Source organism: Zonotrichia leucophrys, chromosome 4 (genome assembly GCF_028769735.1).
Source record: "Zonotrichia leucophrys gambelii isolate GWCS_2022_RI chromosome 4, RI_Zleu_2.0, whole genome shotgun sequence".
NCBI classification, from domain to species: Eukaryota; Metazoa; Chordata; class Aves; order Passeriformes; family Passerellidae; genus Zonotrichia; species Zonotrichia leucophrys.
The window spans coordinates 29,181,535-29,205,527 of NC_088173.1; the positions used below are offsets into that span (position 1 = coordinate 29,181,535).

General features: G+C 40.0%; 1 protein-coding gene across 1 annotated transcript in view; it reads left to right on the forward strand.

Annotated features, from left to right (window-relative positions):
• Positions 1 to 22,252, forward strand: part of ENPEP (glutamyl aminopeptidase) — a 35,921-nt gene extending 13,669 nt beyond the window's left edge. The window contains exons 5-21 of the mRNA XM_064712303.1: positions 1,294 to 1,448; positions 2,142 to 2,255; positions 3,836 to 3,970; positions 8,024 to 8,089; positions 9,484 to 9,549; positions 11,192 to 11,343; positions 12,552 to 12,631; positions 14,308 to 14,435; positions 14,553 to 14,608; positions 15,435 to 15,585; positions 16,341 to 16,414; positions 16,510 to 16,611; positions 16,723 to 16,893; positions 18,745 to 18,885; positions 19,673 to 19,751; positions 19,998 to 20,135; positions 22,244 to 22,252. Of these exons, the coding sequence (XP_064568373.1) occupies positions 1,294 to 1,448; positions 2,142 to 2,255; positions 3,836 to 3,970; positions 8,024 to 8,089; positions 9,484 to 9,549; positions 11,192 to 11,343; positions 12,552 to 12,631; positions 14,308 to 14,435; positions 14,553 to 14,608; positions 15,435 to 15,585; positions 16,341 to 16,414; positions 16,510 to 16,611; positions 16,723 to 16,893; positions 18,745 to 18,885; positions 19,673 to 19,751; positions 19,998 to 20,135; positions 22,244 to 22,252 (1,817 nt within the window). The remainder of the gene's footprint in view (positions 1 to 1,293; positions 1,449 to 2,141; positions 2,256 to 3,835; positions 3,971 to 8,023; positions 8,090 to 9,483; positions 9,550 to 11,191; positions 11,344 to 12,551; positions 12,632 to 14,307; positions 14,436 to 14,552; positions 14,609 to 15,434; positions 15,586 to 16,340; positions 16,415 to 16,509; positions 16,612 to 16,722; positions 16,894 to 18,744; positions 18,886 to 19,672; positions 19,752 to 19,997; positions 20,136 to 22,243) is intronic.
• The last annotated feature ends 1,741 nt before the right edge of the window (positions 22,253 to 23,993 follow it).

A 23,993-nucleotide genomic window follows, 5' to 3' on the forward strand; every position in this document is an offset into this window, starting at 1 on the left:
GACAATTAATAATGCTGTGCAAACCTTTTGTTGGCTATTTGTACCTGTACCTATCATGCTAACCTATGTTACTTTAACAAAAGACATTTACCTCCTCCTTTCAAAACAGCACCTGAGTTTACTGTAAATATGTTTGCATTTCAATGACAACTGAATTAGGGAAGCCAGTACAATATGTTGTTCTTTCACATAACTGGTCCCCAGTAATAATAGGTACTATATCTCACCTGTGCTTTATATTCAAACTTTCACTGTCTTGAAAGTCTGATGAATTTGCCATGGCAGCATCTGGACAAAGGCCTTTCTGTGTGACAGGATGGACTGGTATCTTCAGGTTAGCAGTGTCACAGGATAGATACTTTCGTAGATTCTACACTGTTTTTCCCAGAATGTCTATTTGTTGGATTCCTAACCTTGACTTACCATGTTGTTCCTTCACTATTATAAGTTATCCAGTTCAAACCTGATGAATCAGATATGTTTCTGCATAATGATTTATTTAAATATTGTATTTCACATTGATTTATGGCTTCTGTCATTATCTTTCTCCTTGTATTGTCCTTTTGACTGTCATTGAAGCCCTTGCCAAACTATCAGCTTGATTCTGTAATCAAGTTGTTTAATTTAAAATAAGTAATTCCTATCTTCTGTTGGAGTGAGGTGAGGGATTTTCATTCTATTCTGTTTTAAATCCATCTGTACTTTTTCACTAACCCACATAGAAAGCCTGTGGTCATTATTTGAAGAAGAAAATGCTAGTTCAGTTGAGTCTGCAATTCTCATTTAAACCAGTATTGATTACTGACCATAAATGAGTGACCCCCACAAATTGCCAGGCGTAGAAGCAGATGTTGTTCACTGCATGGGGGATTTACTTCAGTTAACGTGCCAAATATTTTTAATACAACAGTGTGACAAACAATGTCATGCCTCATTATTCTACAAATAGTTTCAGGAGGTTTACTGCCTACAGCACATCCCCAGACAGCAGTATTAATTTCTAGAGCCAAAATTAAGTAATGTATGATATGCACATTCCCAGGAGATGCCATAGCATCACCTTCCAGGACAGATCCTCAGCAACTGCAACTGATCTTACCTCTTAATCTCAGTAGATCCAGGGCACTTGCTTTAGGCCAGTTCTCTTCTTGAACACAGATCATAGCTTGCAGTCCACAGTAGTAAGCCAGAATCACAAATGGTAAGCAAAACAGGCTGTAAATACACACAGAGAGGAAAAGCTAATTGATTTAAAGGATACAGTGGTAATCGTTTTCTCTTTCTTTTATGCAGATAAAATAGCTATTCCAGATTTTGGGACGGGTGCTATGGAGAACTGGGGGCTGATCACATACCGAGAAACAAACCTGCTGTATGATCCTGCGGAGTCAGCCACATCCAACAAGCAGAGAGTAGCTGCTGTGATAGCCCATGAGCTCGTTCATCAGGTATATTTTAGGACATGAGTCACTTTTACAGTGTTTCAAATATATAGTCACAACATTTTAATCTTGAAAATACTGTCATTAACTTCATCTCAGGTTCTTCTACAAATATATAGTCACAACATTTTAATCTTGAAAATACTGTCATTAACTTCATCTCACGTTCTTCTACATGTGCTCAAAATCTGATTGCAAAATATCATGTTATAACAGATCCCTGTAAGAGCTTTAAAATACCATGACTACTGCCTTGGAATTTTTCTCAGGAAGTTAGATGCTTGAGCCCAGACTGTCAGCCAGCTTATGAAAATCTGTCTAAAATGTCTTAGAGAAACTAATTTACCTGTGCAGATGTCTCTTTTGGACAGGCAAACAAGAACAGTTATACACTGTGGAGGGTGTCTGAAAACATATCCTTAAAAGCAGAAATCATCAAATCAAGAGGAAGAAACTAAAAATATTTTCAGTGGCACATGAATCATTAGCACTCTCCCAAGTAATATGTAATTTTATAATAAAAGCAATGTTTTAACACAAAGCAAGGCCTTCATTCCTATTCAAACCCCAGAATTATGATAATTTTCATCTGGCAGCAGGAAGAAAAGTAAGCAAATAAATGTTCTGTATGCAGATGGAGATACTGAAATGTACATGTACTATTTTTCTAAACCTACATCTTTATGTTTATAATTGTAGTGGTTTGGAAATATTGTGACCATGGACTGGTGGGATGACTTGTGGCTAAATGAAGGATTTGCCAGTTATTTTGAGTTCCTGGGAGTAAATGCAACAGAACCAGACTGGGAAATGGTAATTATTTCTGCCTTGTAGAGGGTTGGCGGGGCTGGGAGGAACATTTTGGAAGGGAGTAAAATTTAGACAAGGATGATGAAGACTTAAAGTATATTTATGGAAAACTAACATAGTGTGGTGCAACATAAAGAAAAGGTTGGTCTACGTTTTTCACCTACCTATGTTATGATCTGAAGCTAGTCAAAGTACACTTTGTGAAGCTTCAGTCTGCAGGGAAGAGTCATTCTTTTTTAACCAGTGAGTCAATTTGGCTCAGTTATTATGGCAAATAACACCTAGGTGTGTTCTGGACAGACCTTAACAGTTTTGCAGGGCTGCTTAAAGGTCTAACTCTGAAAGACGGAGATTTTCCTGGCTGTACTCTCTTCATGGGACTTAGGATTGCTATGTGATCTGGTAAGGGTTGGGAACCTGGGCCTGTCTCCACAGCTTGAGCTATTATCAAGGAAAATAGCGGACTCCCATTCAGCTCCTGCCAGCATTTCAAGTGTCCTTTCAAATGCTCCAACTCAGACAATCTCTGTTCTGTACAGCAGAAATAGGCAGTGACGCTAACTGTGTCAGCTCCAGACGCTTTAAGGGTGTTACAAAGTTGACCTTAAATAGGCATTATAGTCTGTGAATAAAGGGAGTTTTTTTGCTCCTTTTTTCCTCCCTCCCAAACAGATGTGACGGCACAGAACACATATATTTTTCCCAGCTGTCGAGGTGTAATGAGGTTCTGGGTGCTAAGACATACACAACATGCCAGTGGAAGGGAGCAGAGTAGGTTTTGCATAGGTTGAACCTGTTAAAATCTACTATCTCCTGAGCCTAGTGACTTTAGAAGCAGGCAATGCCTACTTGCTGCTTTACCTGCCTTTCTCCCTGCAGAGAGGCTAAGAACAAAATCATTCCCTGGGTCATTTTTACCCTTTAAAGTAGAAGATCTATGGTCCTAACTATGTAAGAAAAGATCTAATTACTGAATTTAAAATAAAAAGTCTTTTTTTATCTAGATATTATGTTAATCTAAGATATTTCAATACTATCCTAGTGAGTATTAGAAGAGGAAATCTAAATTGAATTTTAGTCTTTTTTTGGTCAATATTGATTAGGAAATAAGGGGATTTTAACTGCTGGCTACTTAATCTTTTTTAAAAAATTCAAATAAATTTAAAAAACATTTAAGCATTGGGATGAGGAACCCTGCCTCCTTCTTCCCTCCCTCCCTTCCTACCCAGCTCCTCTTTTGCAAGAGGAGACCATAATGCTTTGTAAATATTGTCACACTTCTGAAATTGGTAACACAGGCTACTCTTTTTGCCCTACTGGGGGCAAGGGAGGTGGGATGGGTGTGTCTGCGTTATCATACACACAGGAAAACAGGATCTGAAAAAGGCAATTTCTCTTAGTTAAGGAGAAATTGTATCCCTCCCCTCTCAGATGTAAAGCAAGAGTTTGCAAGTCCTTCTTTAGAGGCATAAAATTTCATTCTATTTTAAATTGCCTAGAGAAGTTAAAATTCAAACTACTTATTTGAGAAGTAGGCATATACTCCTTCCTTTGTTTCCATTCTAATGTCTTCTTTTTCTCAGCCTGAACAGGTTTTAATTGAGGATGTGCTTCCTGTACTGATGGATGACTCTTTGCTCTCTTCGCACCCAATTGTAACCAATGTGTCATCTCCAGCTGAAATCACCTCTGTGTTTGATGGGATATCCTACAGTAAGGTAGGACATCCTTCTGTTGTGACTTTGGATGCAAAGGAAGGGGCAAAGGAGAGGAGATAAAAGTCAGGCTCATAATCAGGACTCCCAAGTCAGTTGAGCTGTGTCTGTGCAGATCTTTGTTCTGGGACGTTCCCAACTGCAGTCAGTGACGATGCAGTTAAAGGCAGCTGTGAGAGGAGCAGAGCAGCAGAGCCTGGTCAGCCACTGTGCACCATGCAGGCCTGCTCACAGCATGCAGTGATGCAGGCAAAGCACCGTGTCACCGGCCTCTGCCACTGGAGTGCTGGGTTTAAAATTAAACTAAACAAGGTACTAATCACACCCCTCTCCCATCTCCTCGTGCTGATGCAGCCCAGTTATGTCAAGGCTCATAATCTAACATGAAGGTAGAGGAGGCAAGGGCAGATGTCCAAGGCCAGATGTATCCTCTATGTCACTTCTCCATCACACCTGCAGGCCCTCATAACTTCTGTTTTGAGGAAGCAAGGCAGGGAACCAAGCAGTAAAAACAGGAAAGTGACTTTTTATCTCAAGTTGCTCACAGTATCCCAGCCACCCAAACAATCTTAGCAAAGATGGGCTACATCAGCCTCTACTGGCATGGGCTTAAATTGGGAGATAAGTCAGCTCCACATTTCACTGAAAGTTGTGGAGCTCAGGAGCGCACTGGAGTACAATAATCCAGTAGCCCAGGAAGTGGTAGAGACACTCCTTTAAGTATTTGATAAGATTTTTGCTCATCCCATCCCAGCGTGCGGCAGTGAGGACCTGTGCCCATAAAGACTCCCTAAGGAGCTAGCTGGAAGGATACCTCTGCTGAGCAGAGAGACACTGGAATGCTGGAGTCATCCAACCACTGCTGTTACCAGGGTACACAGAGGTTTTTGGGAGCCCAAGGCCTCTGGTAGTACTTGCTGTGTGGGGCAGCAGGCTGGAGATCAGTGCTGTGAAGTCCAGAGCTTGAGGGACACCAGCAGCCATGCTGAGGATCATCACTTTGAAGATCCAGCTTAGGGGGCTGAGGCCATCTTCTTTCTCTCCACATCAGATGTAGCCAAAGCCACTTAGTCCTTAGACAGCCCTTAGACTTGGAACAAAGCAGGTGCCCCCCCATATCTAACCAGGCAAGTCTCGACTCAAGGGCCCCTACAACACTGTTCCCTCCAGTTGTTTTCTGCAGGGCATCAAGAGACAAGCCCAAAGAAAACACTCCTGTCACTCTTCTCCTCAACCGGCCATCTCCCATGCTGCTTTTGAACCTGATACACCATATTTTATTGGCAGCTTCTTATATGACTCTGTCAGTGTTCCCTCTCTGATGCCGTAACACACTTCCACAGAACACACAAAATCCAACATTATTAAACACTGCTTATTGCTTTCCCTCCAAGCTCCCATTATCAGCTAAACATACAGTATATATTGCATTGACTTTAGCTTCAGCTGTGCTACAGTCTGTAACTATAGATACTACTTTTATTAGCTAGACTTGATCCATCCATTTCCATCAGTTTTCTGTTTTCAATTGTTAAATCCCCTATCCAACAATACAACCAGTATTTATTGCATCATAAATGCCTCACAGTCAAACCATAAACCATGTAAAAACCTGCATTGTGTAACAGTTTTTAAATCAAACTAACAAAAGTCACGAAATATACAGAGCTAAATCAAATACTCTGGATCAAAATCTATTTTAGTGGTGAGCTAAGTAAGATACATACTTTTGCAGGGTCTGTAAAAACAATGGAGAAAAAAAATCCTAGCTTTTACTCATCTCTTTGTGCCTAGATAATTACAACATGAACTCATTTTTTTTAAGCAAAAACACTTGAGGACTTGTGCATTGTTTGGGAACAGTTTGCTTGGGATATAATTTGGCTTGGGTTATAATTTGGCTTGAAAGAGAAAGTCTTAGCATAGATTTAGCTCAAATTACTGTTGGTATTTATATATAAATGTGTGACAAAATTAGCTTGTTTCTTTTTGGCTTTGTTTTGGCTTCTCTTTTGTATTTTTCTTTTAAAAACCATCTTCTCATGATAATATTCATCGCTAAACAAATAAAGCATAATTTGAAATGCTCTCTGTTAGTCTTACAAGAACAACCAGAGAGCTTATCCAATCCTAAAACCCTAATGAATTGCCTAAGGGTCTATGGAGTCATTGCAGTGTATTCTGTATGAGATCCTCTAACTGCTATGGGATTGATAGGGCATTATATGCCTAGGAAAGCTCTACTAGAGTAGAGCCGGTGAGTAAACAATTAATGTACATAATTGTTTTAATCTGTTTTTTAAAAGTATTTGCATCTCATCTCTTTCCCAGTTTAATCCTCTCTCTTATTTTGAAAGGTTTTATTAAAGTATCAGTTATCTTTTTGTCTTAAATAAGTTCTGTTAGAAATTTGCTCTTGGACCCTCGTATTTTTGGAACTTCCCAGCTACAGAAGTTTAGGATTAATCTTCCACATTTCTGCCACAAACAAATCTTGCCACGTACTTGGCAATTACTATGAAATTATGTGGGTGTTGATAAAAGACTCCCCCCTATACCACCCATCAGAGAATGTCAGCTAGTCAAATTAAGGTCACTTGCTGAGCCTCCCCAAATAGTTGTAAGAAAAGGAAGTTACTAAAATACTGGTGTTCCTATAATCAGTGATTTTTGTTAGGATGAGTTTTTCTCAAACACACTTCATCATGGTTACAGAGGAATGACAAGGGAGAGGAAGAGACTTAAAAATAATAGTAGAAGGTGCAAGTGACTAACTATACATTACATTTTAAAGCAATAGAAGTCTCCACTGTTATCAAATAATGTATAAGTGTGTATTTGTACTTTGGCTTTTAATATAAATGGGAGGGGATGGTTTCTGAGTGGTGATATCAGATAAGAAGTGGCTGAGAGACAAAGCTGAGGAACTGAGGTTCCCTAGTGCATACTCGTGGCCTTATGATCACCACTGATCATTAAGCAGCTTTAGGATTACCACTAATGGATATCTGATCTAAATGTTACCGAATTTGTTTTGAGCATATTCCATGGCAAACACATCAGATTTCTGTATCAGAAAACAGTCATCTGCTGACCACCTTGACTCTCCAACAATAGCCTGGAAAGCAGTTTGAGGCATATCTGTTCAAACAGTCCCTCTACAATGACTCATCTAGTCATTATTCTCAGACACATAAATAGAGGAAACAGAATTTACTGAGAATTCAGATAATATTATTGTTTTCATGGGACAACTGGATTTTTAAACTATTCATAGCATTAGGCTCTCAACTGCCCCTTGATTTAGCTCAGAAAAGGAAAACATGCTAATCCTAAAACTGTATTTTCCATCTTAGATGGAGTTTGAACTCCTTTTTTTTTTTCTTCATCATCTTGTGTGCACTCTGTTCTTTGTTCCACATGGCTCTTCTACTTCTCTCTCCTCTCTTCCTTTTGTTTCTTTCTTCTTTCAAGGTCCTAATTGTTTGGGTTATTTTCTGTGATGCCCCAATTAGTAACTCCTCTGAGTCAGATTCTACCCTGCTTCAGAGGCCAGAGCTTTTACACTAGTCCTCAGCAAATCTCATTCCTTATCTTCAGATGACATACCCAACCTGTAAAGCCCCAGACTTGCAGCATTTTTAGAGTTCCCTTCCTGTTGTGTGTTCATCTAAAGTCACTGCCCCTCTCAGGGTGTTCCCCTGACAGGGGGAGTCCCCAGCTGCCCTCACCCTTGAACTGTTCTACACAAAACAGGGAGCCCTGCTCACACAAACTGCTAGAGAGGCAGGATAGTAAGCTGCAGCAGCAGGGCTTGGGAGCTGAACATAGGAACAAGTGTCTGATCACAACTAAAGACTGATTCTCACATCCAGATTTAAGCTCCACCAGGTAGGCATGCTATCAAACAAAGGAAGTAGAAAAACCACTTCCTTAGTCTGATGGATGATTTCTACTTTTGCCTTGTAAAATACTCATTCACGTTGCCTTTTAGATGAATGAAAATCACGTTGGAGCAGTGTGGATTGACCTTCTCCCCTTTCCCTTTGTCCTCAGGGTGCATCAATCCTCAGAATGATTCAAGACTGGATTACACCAGAGCTCTTCCAAAAAGGCTGTCAGGTAAAGGTGGCATCAAAACCTACCAGACACACAGCCCATCTTTATGTGACAGTAGCAAAGCCATTATTCAAAACATTAATATCAGAGATCCTGGTATTGGTAGCAAAAGTACATTGTGGATTTCAATACTGAGTGGACAACATAGAGGGGAAGAAGTTCCATGCTCCCACAGAAGCAGGAATGTGAACTGCATAAAGATTTGGTAGCCAGACAGTGAGGACCTAAATTCCTGACAGCTTTTAGTGGAAAAACCTCCTCTACCCCACTGCTATCGTGCTGTCAACTGGGATCCCCTCATTCTGCTGTAAAGTGTGTCTGCGGCTTCCTATGGCCAGGATCCTCCAACCCACACAAGGCTGATGTGTAGGGACACTCTTAGAGGCATCAGCTCATCCGTGGCCTGATGCAGGGACACCCAGCCCTAAAAAGTGAAGGTAATAGGGAGAAGAAAAGAGATACATTGCACAGTTCATAGTCCTTTCTTGTGGAGGAAAAACGTGGTGCTACAAAGTGACAAAATGGGAGAAAGGAGCCAACCTGCAAGGAGAAAACTTGTCTGTCCTTTATTCTCAGCAGACATTGGTAACAAGTGTTACCAGTGCAGGCTTACCACATTTGTTCTTACTTCCCTCTCTCATGAAGAGCACATTCATGGGCTGTTACAAGATAGTTGTATTTTCCTGTATTCCCCCTTTCACTTACTCAATCAGAACAGTTACCCAAGATGGGCAAATACAGCCGCCTTGTCTCCAAGAGCCTAACCCTTTCCTTCTGCTGAGAGCCTTCAGGAACCCTAAGTTAGGCGGCTGCGGCCAACAGCGAAACAAACAGCACCATCTACTGACTGAACACCACCGGGAGCAGGTGGCAGGGTAGGAAAACACCCGCCGAGCAGCCAGGGAAGACACAGCATGGGAATAAGGTTTAGGCATTGCAAACTCTTTGCTGAACACCATTACTCCGTGTAAAAATCGTTTTGATCAAAACGTGGAGGTGACTAGAGTTTCCTGCTTCCACTCTGAGTCCACAGGTAGCGAAATCTCATTAAATATCTTCCTCCTGCTAAACAGCCTCTTATATTAGTCAGAAATTTGCAGCAGGGTAGAGTGGTGTCCATTTAAACAAAACCCAAAAAATCTTCAAATACAAATTTATTTCCTACTCTGGAAAACGCTGGCTTTTGGTGTTATGGGATGCATTGGACAGCAAAGGAATTTCATCAGCTGAATAGTGATCCATTTGATCTCCCACTGACAGTACTACCACCCATGTGTGGATACTCTGTGCAACTGAGAGGTACTCTCTGTATCCCTGTAAAACTCAATATGTGTATTGTTTTCACAGGCAAACAAGAAACACTGGTAGTATTTTCATGGTCTTCCATCTCTCTCTAGGCATATTTGAAGAAATACTATTTCCAGAATGCCAAGACAGAACATTTCTGGGAAGCTCTGGAAGAGGTGTGTTTTGCATCCACCCAAACCCTTGCTGATAAATGTTTCATATCTCACACACTGATTTAGTTTCTCAAAGTTTTAATATTCTGTAGCTCTTCTGTCAATGAGAGATCACAAGCTAGGCAGCCTCCCACTTCCTTCCTTCCTTCCTTCCTTCCTTCCTTCCTTCCTTCCTTCCTTCCTTCCTTCCTTCCTTCCTTCCTTCCTTCCTTCCTTCCTTCCTTCCTTCCTTCCTTCCTTCCTTCCTTCCTTCCTTCCTTCCTTCCTTCCTTCCTTCCTTCCTTCCTTCCTTCCTTCCTTCCTTCCTTCCTTCCTTCCTTCCTTCCTTCCTTCCTTCCTTCCTTCCTTCCTTCCTTCCTCCCTTCCTCCCTCCCTTCCTCCCTTCCTCCCTTCCTCCCTCCCTCCCTCCCTCCCTCCCTCCCTCCCTCCCTCCCTCCCTCCCTCCCTCCCTCCCTCCCTTCCCTTCCTTCCCTTCCTTCCCTTCCTTTCCTTCCTTTCCTTTCCTTCCTTTCCTTTCCTTCCTTCCTTTCCTTTCCTTCCTTTCCTTTCCTTCTTTCGCATAAGGCTGTGGGAGTGGAGTAAGAACCAAGAAAGGAGGCCTTGCTAACAAACACCCTGCTGCTGAAATATTCTCCCTGCAAATTAAACTCATTTTATGTGTGAAACACCTCTCATCCACCATCATGCACCCCATATGGTCTCTTTTCTCTCTCCAGATTCAGGTGTTGGAAAGCTATCAGTGACATCAATTCACAAGTAATTTTGGTGCTTATATCCCTCTCTAGCTTCTGAGTCCCAGTTGGGTCATCATCTGTGCCACCATTTTCTGATCTTTCCTGTTCCTTGAGGCTGGACTATTTTTTCCATCTATCTCATTAGCCCCCATTACCCCGGCATACTGCCAGGTTCTTCCCCGGTACTTTTTCCTTTTCTTCCAACCCTGTGGACATGTGCAAGACTAAATTGTGCTTTTGCTTTTTAGTTCCAGTCTTCTCCTTGGTCCCAGACTTCTTCCTACTCAGCAGAACTTCCTGCTTTCTCTCTCTAGTGCTTTGCATCTTCACATCATCTTCCTCATCTGGAGAAAGTCACTAGAAGTGAGTCAAGCTCACTTCTCTCACAGGTGGCATCCTCGGGAGGTAGTGACAGCTTTCTTCAGCTCCAGTTCCCAGGACAGATGTTCAGGGTTCACAGAATGAATCAAATTTTACATTGATGCAGCTGCTGGTGGTTAATACTGGCTCTTTCTTCACACTCAAAACAGGACGCACACTGCAAGGAGGCTTCTGCCTTTAAAAATCCCACTGTGTCCTTTCTGTCTTGTTCAGTTTTTCTGTCAGAAAAAAATTGAGAGATCTTTGAGAATGCAAGGGGCCTCAAATGTTCCTCAGTATTTCTTATCCATGCTACTGGCCAGTCTCCTGCCTACACATTTCTCATTTCTTCTGTGGGTGTTCAAGTTTCCAAATAATTTCTTTCTTCAGTGACAGGCACCATAAAAGGATTTAATTGAGGATTTTTTTGTCCTGAACATGCTCTTTCCTCTGCCCCTTTCTGCTTTTCTTTTTCTTAATACCAGAGATACTTTCTTTCCTCTTAGGACTGAATTTCCATTTTCGCTACAACCTTCTTCCATCATTCACAGGCAAGTAATAAACCTGTGAAGGAAGTCATGGACACCTGGACTAGGCAGATGGGCTACCCTGTTTTGGAGATGGTAGATAATTCAGTATTCACACAGAAACGTTTCCTTTTGGATCCCAGTGCAAATGCTTCTCATCCTCCTTCTGATCTTGGGTAAGTTCCTACTGCACATGTTGATTCATACCAGGTAGAAACTAAGTAAAATATACCTCATTAAATGCATTAACAAAAATAAGTTTAAAAAACCAAACCAAAACAAAAAAACCCAAATGAACAAAAAACAAACAAAAAAAACCCCAATGACAACAACAACGAAAAACCACTCACAAATAAACAAACAAAACCCCAAAAACCTATATGGGTTTTATCTTGGGAAACACAATACCTGTCTAAATTCCATCATAGTAAGCTCCATAAAAGAACAAGTAAAACCAGAAGTGTATAAATCTGTTAAGATATTTTGTTTAGGAGATAAAAAATATTAAATCTTTCTTCCTTGAGGTAGGAGGAGATACCATAACCTTAATTTTTTTTTATTTTCTGGAAGTTAGTGACCATTTACTTAACCTAGGGTTATAAAGATGACATATATTTCCCATAGCATTTGTCACCAAGGAGAAATCTCCCTGGGATAAAGTATAATACACTAATATGGAAGAGCAGCTGACTGCTCAAAAGGGCTTGATCATTTTAGCAGCCCTATGCAGGTGGCTGATGTTACACTTGCAGCATGCTCTGCTGTCCCACATCCCCGATTGCCTGGTCACAGTCTTGGTCAGGCTGTGCTGTGGCTCCATTCCTGCCCAAATTTCTCATCTTTGTCCTGGGCATGCCCTGGAGTGAGGAAACTGCACCTACCCATTAAAGATATACAAGGAGCTGAGGAGCAAGAGGTAAGGTTGCATTTGCCTCCCAGTGCTTTTTAATGAAGGAATTAGGATTGTCTTGGAGAAGAAAAATAGGCTGGAAAAGGCAAGAAGCCCTGTTAACTGTATCACAGTAGATGCTTAAACTCTTTCCTTTTTTCCATCTGCAAAAAAACTTCTGTAATACTTAACCATTGATTTCAAGTCAGCATTGCAAAGATTAACTAGTGTCTGCGCAAAGCCCTAGACACATCAACATCAACCTTGACACCAGTTATTAACATAAAACCATCTTTTACTAAACCAATCGCTTTGTATCCTGCTAGAAAATTGCCTGACATTATTTAGTATGTATATGTTCATAAGCACAAGTCATTAAAATAAAAAAAGATGTAAGCATTAAAATAAACAAAGAAACAAAGACATATTGGAGGGGGTTTTTTACTATTTGGCTTCAAATGTAATTTGACTTTTTTTCCCATTAAATAATTTCAGTTACAAATGGAATATACCAGTCAAATTTAAGCGTGGTGATACATCAAATTATACTTTCTACAATGCATCAGACTCTACAGGTAAATGTATTCTCGTTTAAGGATAATGAATGGATGAAAGTTTTCCATATAATTTATAAAAAAGAGAGTACAGAACGAACTTTCATACTTTGCAGTTTTCAGGTCCAGGAGGTAGCACACAGCTTGGTTATTCCAGTCACTAGTAATTTCAGTGATAAGATTACTATTTCCCCTGTACAAACATGATGTCAATTTAGACTCAGTTTCAGTATAGTGCTTAAGCATCTTAAATACAGTCCTATTCAAGGAAACATCTATGCATACTCTTAATTATAATCCACTAAAATCAATTTGGCTTAGATATGGCCATTGTCCAGTCCAAGAAAAGAGGAGAAGTGGGAGGCTGGTGAATGTTTTCATGCCATGGTAAACTGGCAACTTGAGTTCAATTAAAGAAAAAGAACTACAAATGATTAATCACCTTTTCTTATGCTGATTTCCAACCTGAGAAAATTCCTACGTGGTTCATTTTGATCATTGTTCTAGTATGCAGTCAAATCTGAATTTCTTCTACTACACCTCCAGTGGACAAAATTGTGGGGAAAAATTACTTTTTTCAGATTTTTTCAGATTTTAAATTACATCCCATTGAATGTCAAAAATATGACAATTGGCTTATCTTTTCTTGTACTTGTTTGTTACTTTCTTAAAATGCATGGACTTGTTTGTTACTTTCTTAAAATGCAATTTGTCTTTTGTTCTGGGGTGGGTTTTTTTTTAAATGGTTGCTTTTAGTATCCATGCAAAAACAAACAAAAAATATCTTACATTATGATACAAGTCAGAAGTTAACACAAAAAAATTTTCTTTCTCTGATTTCCAAATGATCTGAGGGCTGCAAGGGGCTATTAACTTCACAAATCATGCAAAGTCTTGATTAGGTGCTTACTTCTACACTCACAAAATTTCTGTCTTGCAGGGCAAACAGCAACTGTAGGGAAAAATCTCTTTAGAAATACTTTGTATGTAACATCCAAACAGAAACATGCTTTTAACTACAGACACCCTCAAAACAGAAATTCAAGACCATTGTTTTCAATATGAAATAGAAAAATTTTCATAAGTAGCATCATCAACTGGATCAGGCCAAGCTTCTGAGAAAGAAAAATTTTCAAGTATTCATTTTAAATGGGAAAATCCCTAAACATGGGTGCTTGCATGAAGTCTCAGCCTATTTTGTTAATCTTTTATCAACAGTTACAAAAATAGAATCAAAGAAGAGTAAGGAAAGAAAAGTTAAATTTAGTTGAAACAAACTGGAAAATGAAACTAATGAAGGATAAAATATGAAAACTTTAATAGTGCACACAAGGATGAAAAATGTTTAAAAACATATATTTGAAAGAACTGCTTCTTTGCAATTTTTTACTTACAACGACACTAAATCACCATCCTCATCCTACTCAGAATGACCTCCATTTCAAATTTAACAAAGTAGCTACCCCAAATAATTACTGCAGTTCATTTGTGTAAGACAAGTGCTGGCATTCATCAAAATCTGTAATAACTCATCTTTACTGAGAGCCATTTAGAAGTAAATAAAGAAATAAATTAAATTAAGGGTTAGACCTTATTTTGATATCCATTAAAACCAAATAAAATGTTTGGAGTCAAGGAATCTCCAGTGAGATCTGCATCATATAAGGGGCACAAACTGATTCCTGTTTATTTTGTAGGAATTCAAATACCATCTTCTACTGATACTTTTGCGAATGTTAATCCAGACCACATTGGATTCTTCCGAGTGAATTATGATAGTCAAAACTGGGCCAGCTTAAGCAATCTTCTGCTCCAAAACCACATAGTGAGTGTTGTAATGTCTAACTTGTCTGGTGGGTCTCTTATAAGAGGTCTGTAAGGCTGAGGTTTTTCTGCAAATAGTCTGTATATTCTTGATCCCTCTTTTCCTCTTTTCATACAGATGTTTTCACCTGCTGATCGCGCAGGGATTTTGGATGACGCTTTTTCTTTAGCGAGGTAAACTAATTCTCTGCAGAGATTTCAACACAAATGTTTCACTTTCTGTTGCCTAATAATTAGGATTCAGGCAACCCAGGTGGTTGAAAGAAATGTTCTGACTTTGGTATGAGCTTTAATTCTTTGTTGCTTTATCTTGTGGGTGCAAGGGGGTGCATTTAAGTATGAATTACAACTTGCATTAACGTTGCAATCACGAGGAATGCTCCCTTTCAGTACCATGGCAAGAAAAAAGCAGGCTTCAGTTGCACAGGTCTTAGAAAGGGAAGTTTTCTCCATATAATTAACAATAATGGAAGCACTCCAGAAGAGGTTAGGTATCCAGAAAAGCAGAGACGTGTCTACAGTTCATACAAGGCATTGAGTAGCTACTACCTTAGCTAGTAGTTTGCTTAGAAAATTGATTGGAAACTTCTAGATCTTGAACCCAACCATGCTGACACAGATAAATTTTAAGCAATCTGTAACAGGCTCTAAGTCTTAGTCTCCTCAGCCTTTCAGGATGTCACCAACCAGCAATTCCTTTCTTTTTTGTTATATTAATGTCAGTCAGGTAAAGGCTGCCCACTTCTAGGCACACTGGGCTGCTGCACAATGCTAGCAGTCTTCTCACAATGGCACAGCTCCTACGGTTAGGCATTAATCAACAGTGATCCTTGGTTATCTCTTTGGAAAACACCTTCCAAGTTACCTTCCAGACAACTTTCTCCCTCACAAACTTTACTATTTCAGGCCTTCTAAAGTAAATAGTAAATCTAATATCTTTGAAGAAGCAAGATCTTCAAATTCATTAAAGTAACAGAAGTTATGTTTTCTCCTTCCACAGACCTGGACTTGTGAATTACGCTGTTCCCCTGGAACTCACAAAATACCTAGGAAAGGAAACAGATTATTTGCCTTGGAATAGAGCTATATCAGCTGTAACTTATCTTGCAAACATGCTCGAAGATGATAAAACTCTCTATCCCCTGTTTCAGGTGATGAAGCAAAATAAAAGCCAACCCAGCTTGGGACCACTGAATCTGATAATTCAGAATCTCTCACAAGAATAATACTGAAGTTCAAGTGATTTTCAGTGTTGCTGAACTATTACATTTACTTTGCATTATTGTTCTCTTAAAAAAACCCTCTAAACCCCCTGCTTCACAGTGGTATCTGAATTACCTGGATTCTGCATTCAGGACCATGCACTTGGAGAAAAGACATGCCTAATTATTCTTATAATCTGTCACCATAAGGCATGTTACAGGTATTTATTAGTCAAGGCTGTCCTGCATTCAATAAAGAAGTATGTATAGGGCAGCAAAAATCAAACACCTGTCCTCAGCACAAAGGATGGCTATATCTCTATGTGGCAGTGAGAAGGTTTGTTGGTTGACCTAAAATACTGAACATGATTTAGTGATCACTAAAGTAGGTATGTCCTGAACTATCATCTCTGGAAAGCAGTTGTGGCAGTGTGTCCTTGCTGTACCCCAGCCTTCATCTGGGAACACAGACAAGGCTAGAGAGCAGCAGGTTGGCTTTGTCCTGTCTGCACATCAGTATTGCAAGAATTCAGACTTGGCATGCTGTGGGGATCTGGAAAGATTGTGTGTGTGCCTGTTCATGTTACTTTTTATTCAAGAGATGCTAGTTCTGAAAAAAAATGAAGGAGAACAAACTATGAAATTAAATATATTATAATTTAAAGAAATCTACACATGTAACCAACACTCTTTTTCTACTTCAGCAATATTTTCGCAATCTGGTAAAACCAACTGTGGAAGAATTGGGCTGGGAGGATTCTGGAGACCATTTGCAGAGGTGGGACAATCTTTATTTTTTCCTTCTTATGTTATTGATGCATTAGTTAGCAGTAGGAAAATAACTCTCTCACTTTCTCTCTCTCTCTTTCCAAGGCTTCTTCGTGCATCTGTTCTAGACTTTGCCTGCAGTATGAATGACTCAGAATCTTTGAACAATGCTTCTCGGCTTTTCAATAGGTGGTTACAAGGAGAAACGTGAGTGCTCACATCTTTTGTGGTTTGTGAAGAACACAACATGTGAATGGGTACCACTGAACTCAAGCAGGAAAGGGGGAAGAATATTTAAGTACTGTTTCTTTATTTTAGTATTCCTGCAAATCTCCGACTTATAGTATATCGCTATGGGATGCAGAACTCAGGCAATGAGACATCATGGAATTACATGTTCGACAAATACCAAGAAACTTCATTAGCCCAAGAAAAAGAAAAGTTGCTATATGGCCTGGCATCAGTGAGGAACATCACCCTTTTGGACAGGTGATTTAAACGCACACAGATTTCTCTTTTCTTACAGAAGCAACTATTCGCTGTTTGCTCTTTCCCCTCTTCCTCTCTTCTGTGCTGTCATTTTGGTCAGATTACAGCATGAGGAATGCAATACATTTTCAAGACCAGTTATCTAACATGCCCCTCTGAGATTGTACTATGGCAGGGAAAAAGCCTTGTTCTTTTAGTAGAAAGATATTGAAGACCTGGTAGTTGCTGCACACAATCAACAACCTTCAGCTCTTCCAACAGTGTGTGCACCCTATGCAACTTTAGTTGCTTAATAGTTAATTCAAGGGAGTAAATTAGTCATCCATTTCTTCTTTAAACAGTGAAGAGAGGCCAGACCTACAAAGCACTGCTTATCCCAGACCAGGAAAGGAGCTTAAAATCAATGGAAAAAATTGCTTTTGGGTGTTGTCAGTCACCCTTCATTAGCTCCAGTTTGCTTAGCCTAGATGTCTACTTTCTAACTAGCTAAAATTAGGCAAACAGCCTTGAGCAATTGTTATTAACAGTGCTATGAAGGCATCCACCTGAACTTGCAATGCACCCTGAGGTGCTGTGCAAAAGCGCTCAAGCTAGAACCAAAAATGTTGAATTCATGCTGCCATGGCAATAATGAGGAGTCTGGATACTGCCCCAGAATCATCCAGCAGACTATCTGACTTGGCAAGAATCTCACCAGGCTGTCGCCCTGCATAGACACATGGGCTACTTTAGGCTTATCTGATAACTTTGCATCTGATAACTTTGCATGTTGCTGCATCATGTAGCATAGCACTCATGCAAGCAAACATCTACACCAGGGCCATTCACCACTGTATCAGAGCCCTACCTAAATACCATAACATGGAGCAGCCTCTGCTTGAAAGAGTCCCAAGTTTAAATGAGGTGAAACACAGAAGTATAGGAGATTCAAAAAGATTCAGAAAGAGTAAATAAAAGATTTAGAGTAATTGAAATAACGGTAGGAAGCAGCTGCATTCCTAAATTCTTGTGACCGCAACAACCTTAATCTAAAGCCATTAAATAGCTAATGGCTGACATGATTAAGACATGAATTAATTAACTAGATCAGACTATATTTGCAGAAAACAAAAAATCCCCCCTAAAACAGGGAAAGCTTGTCTCTCAATTTACTATTAAAATAGCAAACAAGGAGGGAAGAGCAAACAGATTGAACAAAATGTCCATTACATATAGGGAAGAAGAAGACAGTCCTTAATCCCAACACAGAACAGCTTCAAAGGGTGTTCTTCTGCAGCTGCTGCTGTGAATCCATGACCATGCTACTCATCTCCCTGCAAACATGTGTGCTTCACCCCGTCAGTCAAAACCATCTGTGCCATAGCTCAAATTATAGCTGCAGCACTTGCAGGCATGCCCTGCCCAAATGAATTTTAATTTTGTATGGAAAAAAAATTCCAAACAAACAGCAGAGATGTCAATGTGAGCAAGCCACCTGTGCATGTATTAATGGTCCCTATAAAATCTTTAAAGTCTTTTCTCTAAAATCTTTAAAATCTTTAAAATCTTTAAAGTCTGCACTACTTTTTTTGGTGCTTGGCTTAACAGGCTGAAGTACTAACTGATCCAGTCTTGTTTTCTCTACTGCATTAAAACATAGGAATAATAATGGGGTTTGGCTATTTTCAAATAGAGACATAAACTCTACCTACTTTGCTAAAGATTCCTAACTAAGATTTCTTTCAATACAATTATCTCTTGACACAAGTTACATTTTAGATCCGTGTACTTTATCTTTGAAATGCTGTAGGAAAAAAAATAATATTCCTGTTTGGAAATGGTTCTCATTGATTCCTATGGCATTTCCCGTAGATATCTGAAATATATTTACAACACCAGCCTCATCAAAAGCCAAGATGTGTTCACGGTCCTGAGATACATCTCATATAACACCTATGGGAAAACAATGGCCTGGGACTGGGTACGACTGAACTGGCAGTACTTAGTTGACAGGTACTCTATTGAACTCATGGGAAACTACATCCACCTCTAAATCTTGTTACATGCCATGTTTTTCTGTGTTTTCATTGTACAGTTATAATCACTGACCTTTGCAAAATGAAAACTGAAAGCTTATTCAACACAATTATATCCATTTGCTGTGGAGAAATTATTTTGTCACTAACTTGAAAACCATTCTTTCCCTAAATGATCAGTACCAGTAAATGGTCATCAAGGAGAGAAAGTTTTACCAAGGCCACAGAAATCTGCTTATTGCATGGAAATTAGTGAATCAAGTCTCCACTCTTGCGACTGATTTCATACCAAGAAGACAGAGTATAAAATGGGGGGTATAAAATTCTAATGGTAACAGCAAGAAGCAGACATACAGATGAGCAGTGGAAGTAATCACAAACCTTTTCACTTTTCTCCTCAATATTTGAGTGACATCTCTCTTTCCATCTCCTAAGTGCTTGGTGAGGGCACAGAAGGAAAGCACGCCTGCAAGCCTAGAGCTGTGATCTGGACAGTTTTGTATTGATGAGCAGCAATATTCCTAACTTCCAGCCTGAGACAAGCAGTAGTTACTTTAAAAAAAATTATTCCACCATAAGAGATTACTCCATTAGTAAACATATTTAAGAACAGCTCAGATATTATGTAGGAGTGCTATTTTTCAACTATTTCAAAAAAATGCTGAAGTTTGAGTGTACCTGCTTTATTGTAATACAATTAGAAGTTTACGCTTCAGATAATTATGGTTTTGCATCAAACATCTTTTATTAAATTGTTTTTCTAGATTCACTATAAATGACAGATATCTTGGTCGAATAGTAACTATTGCCCAAACCTTCAACACTGAGCTCCAGCTTTGGCAGGTATGATGACATCAATTCTCTTGAATTTAAGTCAATATATTTCACTAACTTCTGGACAGGAAATTTATTTTTTTGTCCTCTAAATGCTTAAAGCAGCAGGAGTAAACTGTAAAACTATTCCAATGCTACTAGCATGAGCTTATAGATCTCTCCCAGTCAGAATTACTCCTGACTGTGTCTTTGTAAAAAGCTGCTTGCCCAACAGCAGCATTATTTACTTCACATCAATTCTTTTCTCTTTTCCAGGTGGAAAATTTCTTTGAAAAATATCCTAATGCTGGGGCAGGAGAAATGCCCAGGAGTCAGACACTGGAGCAAGTGAAGAGCAACATCGAATGGCTGAAAGAAAATAAGGAGGAAATACAATCATGGGTGGAAAGCGCAGTAGGGCTTCAAAGTCTTACTTTGTGAAAAAGATCAGGGACTCAGATCTTCAAAGATGTTTACCAATGTGGATTTCTCACCTAGCTACCTTACTAAGACCTAATATTTTTTTCTACAAACACTCAGGAGACCACTGCCAGAGCAATGTTGGTGTAGTTGCTTAGCAAGAATAGCTTGAGAGCTGAATTTGCCTGAACAAACGGGACAAAGGTTTAAAGTCATTCAAAGCAGAAGTGATGGCACAACTGGTGTCCTTGCTGATCACTCTGGACTCACTCCTTATGCACGCCACTCTGCAAAGCTACTTCTTGGTCTGCACAGAAGTATGTCTAGTATACTCAGGGATTCCTTTCCAAGTGCACCTCATAGAAGCTTTCTCCTGAAGGAAAGGGAATTAAATGGTAGTTTTGACATTGTCTGAAAATCATCTCCTATATTCATAGCTGTAAAAATTCTATGTCTGGGATTTGGGTTTGCTTTCTGATACTACAGAAAGGCCAGTTAAGCTTTCCTCTCAATTGATTTTTGAAGTTTAACTACTAGTACACAAGGGATCAATATTATCAACTTCTTTTTCAATGTTATTTGTAGGGATTCTGTAGCTTAGGGTAAGGGTTGTCTTGGTTACTTTTGTCTTATTTCTAAATCTTTAAAAAAAAAATAAAATTGTGGCAGCCAATACTGCAAACAAGACATGTTTTACTTACTGCTTCTTTTCTTATAGAAAAATTTAAAATTTAAAAATCTACATGATATCTCAGTCTCATTCTAATGAAATTATGAAACTTTATGGGTTATAGAAGAACAGCTGTTACATAGCTCAGCTGTGCTGTACATAATAGCTTCAGTGACTTCTGAGGGGGAAGAAACCTATTAACTCCTCTGAGAAAACACAGAAAAAATGGGAAATGCACCCAGAGGGGTCAGAAGAGTCCCACTGCTGCAACTGAGTCTATTGCAGGACTACAGACAGCGAAGAAAGAATTCTCAGTCCCAAGTCCCTCGGCCCTTGTGATGCTGGAGAAGGCTACTCTGTCTCTCTCAGGCTGGAAGCTGGGGGGTTTTGGAGTTCCCAGGTTTCCATGTGCTGTGTCCTGACACTGGACAAGCAGCAAATGTGAGCAACTCCTTGCCTTCTCCCTGGTCTCCTGAGCAGAGACCACAACCAGCTAGAGCCATTGTCTGTCCAGGTGTCCTGGGAGCAGGATCACAGAGCACCCCATAGCAGGTAGCCCAGAGATATTTCATGCACAGCTGTCAGGAAACTTTGCAGTTGGATCAGAAGACAGGAGCGTGGAAAAGCACTTTGCTTACCTTCATTCTGCAATGCTATTCAAAGGGAAGAGGAGATGACTAAGGTACAGTAAGGTACAGTAGTTTTGGTACAGGCTATGTGCTTGCCTCTGGGCCTTGGTACAGAGGACTCCAGAACAACTTATCCAGTCCCAGATGGAAAAACTTTCCTCCACTTCCACACTTCATCCAAGGCTGGTACTGTTTTGTGCCTCTCTCTAGACACTCAAATAGCTGTGACAAGCCCAGACAAATGTGGTGACAAAGTCAGTTGTCCTGTTGTGCTGGTTTTGGCTGAGATAGAGTTCATTTCCTTCACAGTAGTTGGTGTGGGCTATGTTTTTCATTTGTACTGGAAACAGTGTTGATAAAACAGAGATGTTTTCATCACTGCTGAGCAGTGCTTACAGTGTCAGGGCCTTTTCTGCCTCTCACACCAACTCACCAGCAAGGAGACTGAAATGTGCATGAAGTGGGAGGGGACAGAGCTGAGACAGCTGATCCCAACTCACCCACAGGATATTCCATACCACAGTGCCTCATGCTCAGCACACAGAGATGGAGGGGAGAACAAGGAAGGGACGGACATTCAGAGTGATGGCATTTGTGCTCCCAAGTAGCCATTATGTGTGATGGAGTTCTGCTTTCACAGAGATGGCTGAACACCTGCTAGCTCATGGAAGTGGTGAAGGAATTCCTTGCTTTACTTTACTTGCATCCATAGCTTTTGCTTTAATTAGCTTTTTAATTATTAAACTATCTTCATCTCAGCCCATGAGTTTTCTTGTTTTTACGTGCTCCATTCTCTCCCCAAGAAGGAGTGAGCGAGTGGCTGTGTGAGGCTGAGATGACAGCTGGGGTTAAAACATAAGATCTGTCAAAGGAAAATGTCAGTCATTTGCCTCCTGCAAACAAAACATGGCAGGATTTTCACTAACAGTGGTTACAACTTGCTACAGACACCAGCTGCTCTTCAAGGTGAGGAGGTGGCAAAGGGCCAAGCAATTTCTTCCAGTTTTTCTTGCTGCTGAGATTCACACACAGAGAGCAGTGAAAGTGAAGCAGCTGCACACACCCAAAAACTACCAGCAGCAGACAGGGAGCAGATTGTCCTTGGGCAGCTGCCAGTTCAGTGCAACATACAACAACTCACCTTCACTATTTTATGCTTTTGATGAACTGAAGGAGTGGAAGCCAAACAAAAACTCTGTTGGTTTCAAGGTCACAAAAAGGTTTGGTAGCATCACACAGTAATGCCATTGCATTGTATTGCTGTGACTAGCAACAGTACAATCAACTCTGAAATTTTTTCTGTGTACAGTATGTTTTGACTGAAGGTTTTTAATTTCTGCTGGCCGTGATGTGGAACATTGCAAAACCAATATAAAGATATCCAAGCACACAGCTCAATAATTTTCCCTTTCAGAGATGATTTAATGAAATTTTGGCAAAAAACCCTGACTTTATTATTCATACATTTCTGCCCCAAGCTGCTGTAGAAAGAGAAGTATTACTGTTATGGTAGTGGTACAAGATTAAGACGTTACTTCAAGATATTTTTATCCCTTGTTACATATAGCCTCTACTATCACCAAGTGGGACCAGGCTGGCCAACTTTGTCAGTTACAGCAGTCGGCTTTCATCAAGGAAAACATGGGAAGTAATAAAGATTTTCTGTGATGCTGGAAAGCTACAGCGAAAGCAGCCTTCATCCAAGTCACACAGACAATACCACTGTTTCAGACAAGACACATATTGTGCATCACTGTAGTAGAAAGAATAAAAAAGGTCAGAGGGAGAGAACAGAAACATATCACTGAAGCACAGAGAGAAAGAGAAGCCAAGGACCAGCCTGAACAACTACTGAGCTTATGGTCCTGCATAAATGTGGGAGAGAACGAGATTTAAAGAGTGAACCAAGCAATTGCCACCTGTCAGTTGTTTCTCATTCTGTTTAGGAAGCTGCGACCAATTGCAGCTTTTGTGTCTGAGCCACACTGGATCAGAGAGAGTTTTAACTAGTGCTTGAATACTTTTGATGTTACAGAAAGGTTAGCTGGATTTCTACACTGATCTTAAGTGGGTCAAGGAACACAGAAGAAAATCCAAAAGCCCAGAAGGCAGCTGGTTTTATGATAGGGTAAAGATTCTGTCAATTTTAAATAATGTTTTCTAGATTATGCAGCACTCTTGCTACCTTTAAATGGCTTATGGAGAATGTACTGTATGGCATGTGCCTCTTTCAGACTGTTTGTCCGAGATGGATAACAAATCTGGTACACGCTAAATCTTTCAGTCAGGAACTGGTGCATTTATAAATGGTCTGTGATAAGCTTAAGAATGCCAATTTGAAACTGAATCCAAAGAAATGTGAACTGTTTTAAAAAGAGATAATTTTCCCTTGGTCATTCGATCAGCAAGGAAGGAATTTCTACTGATAAAGCCGAGTGAGGGAGTGCAGAACCAGCTGGCCCCTTAGATCCACACAGCTTTTTGAGCCTCCGCTGTTCCTATTGTACCCCACCAAACGCTATTGCACGCAGTGAGGCAGAGAAACATCTTGAG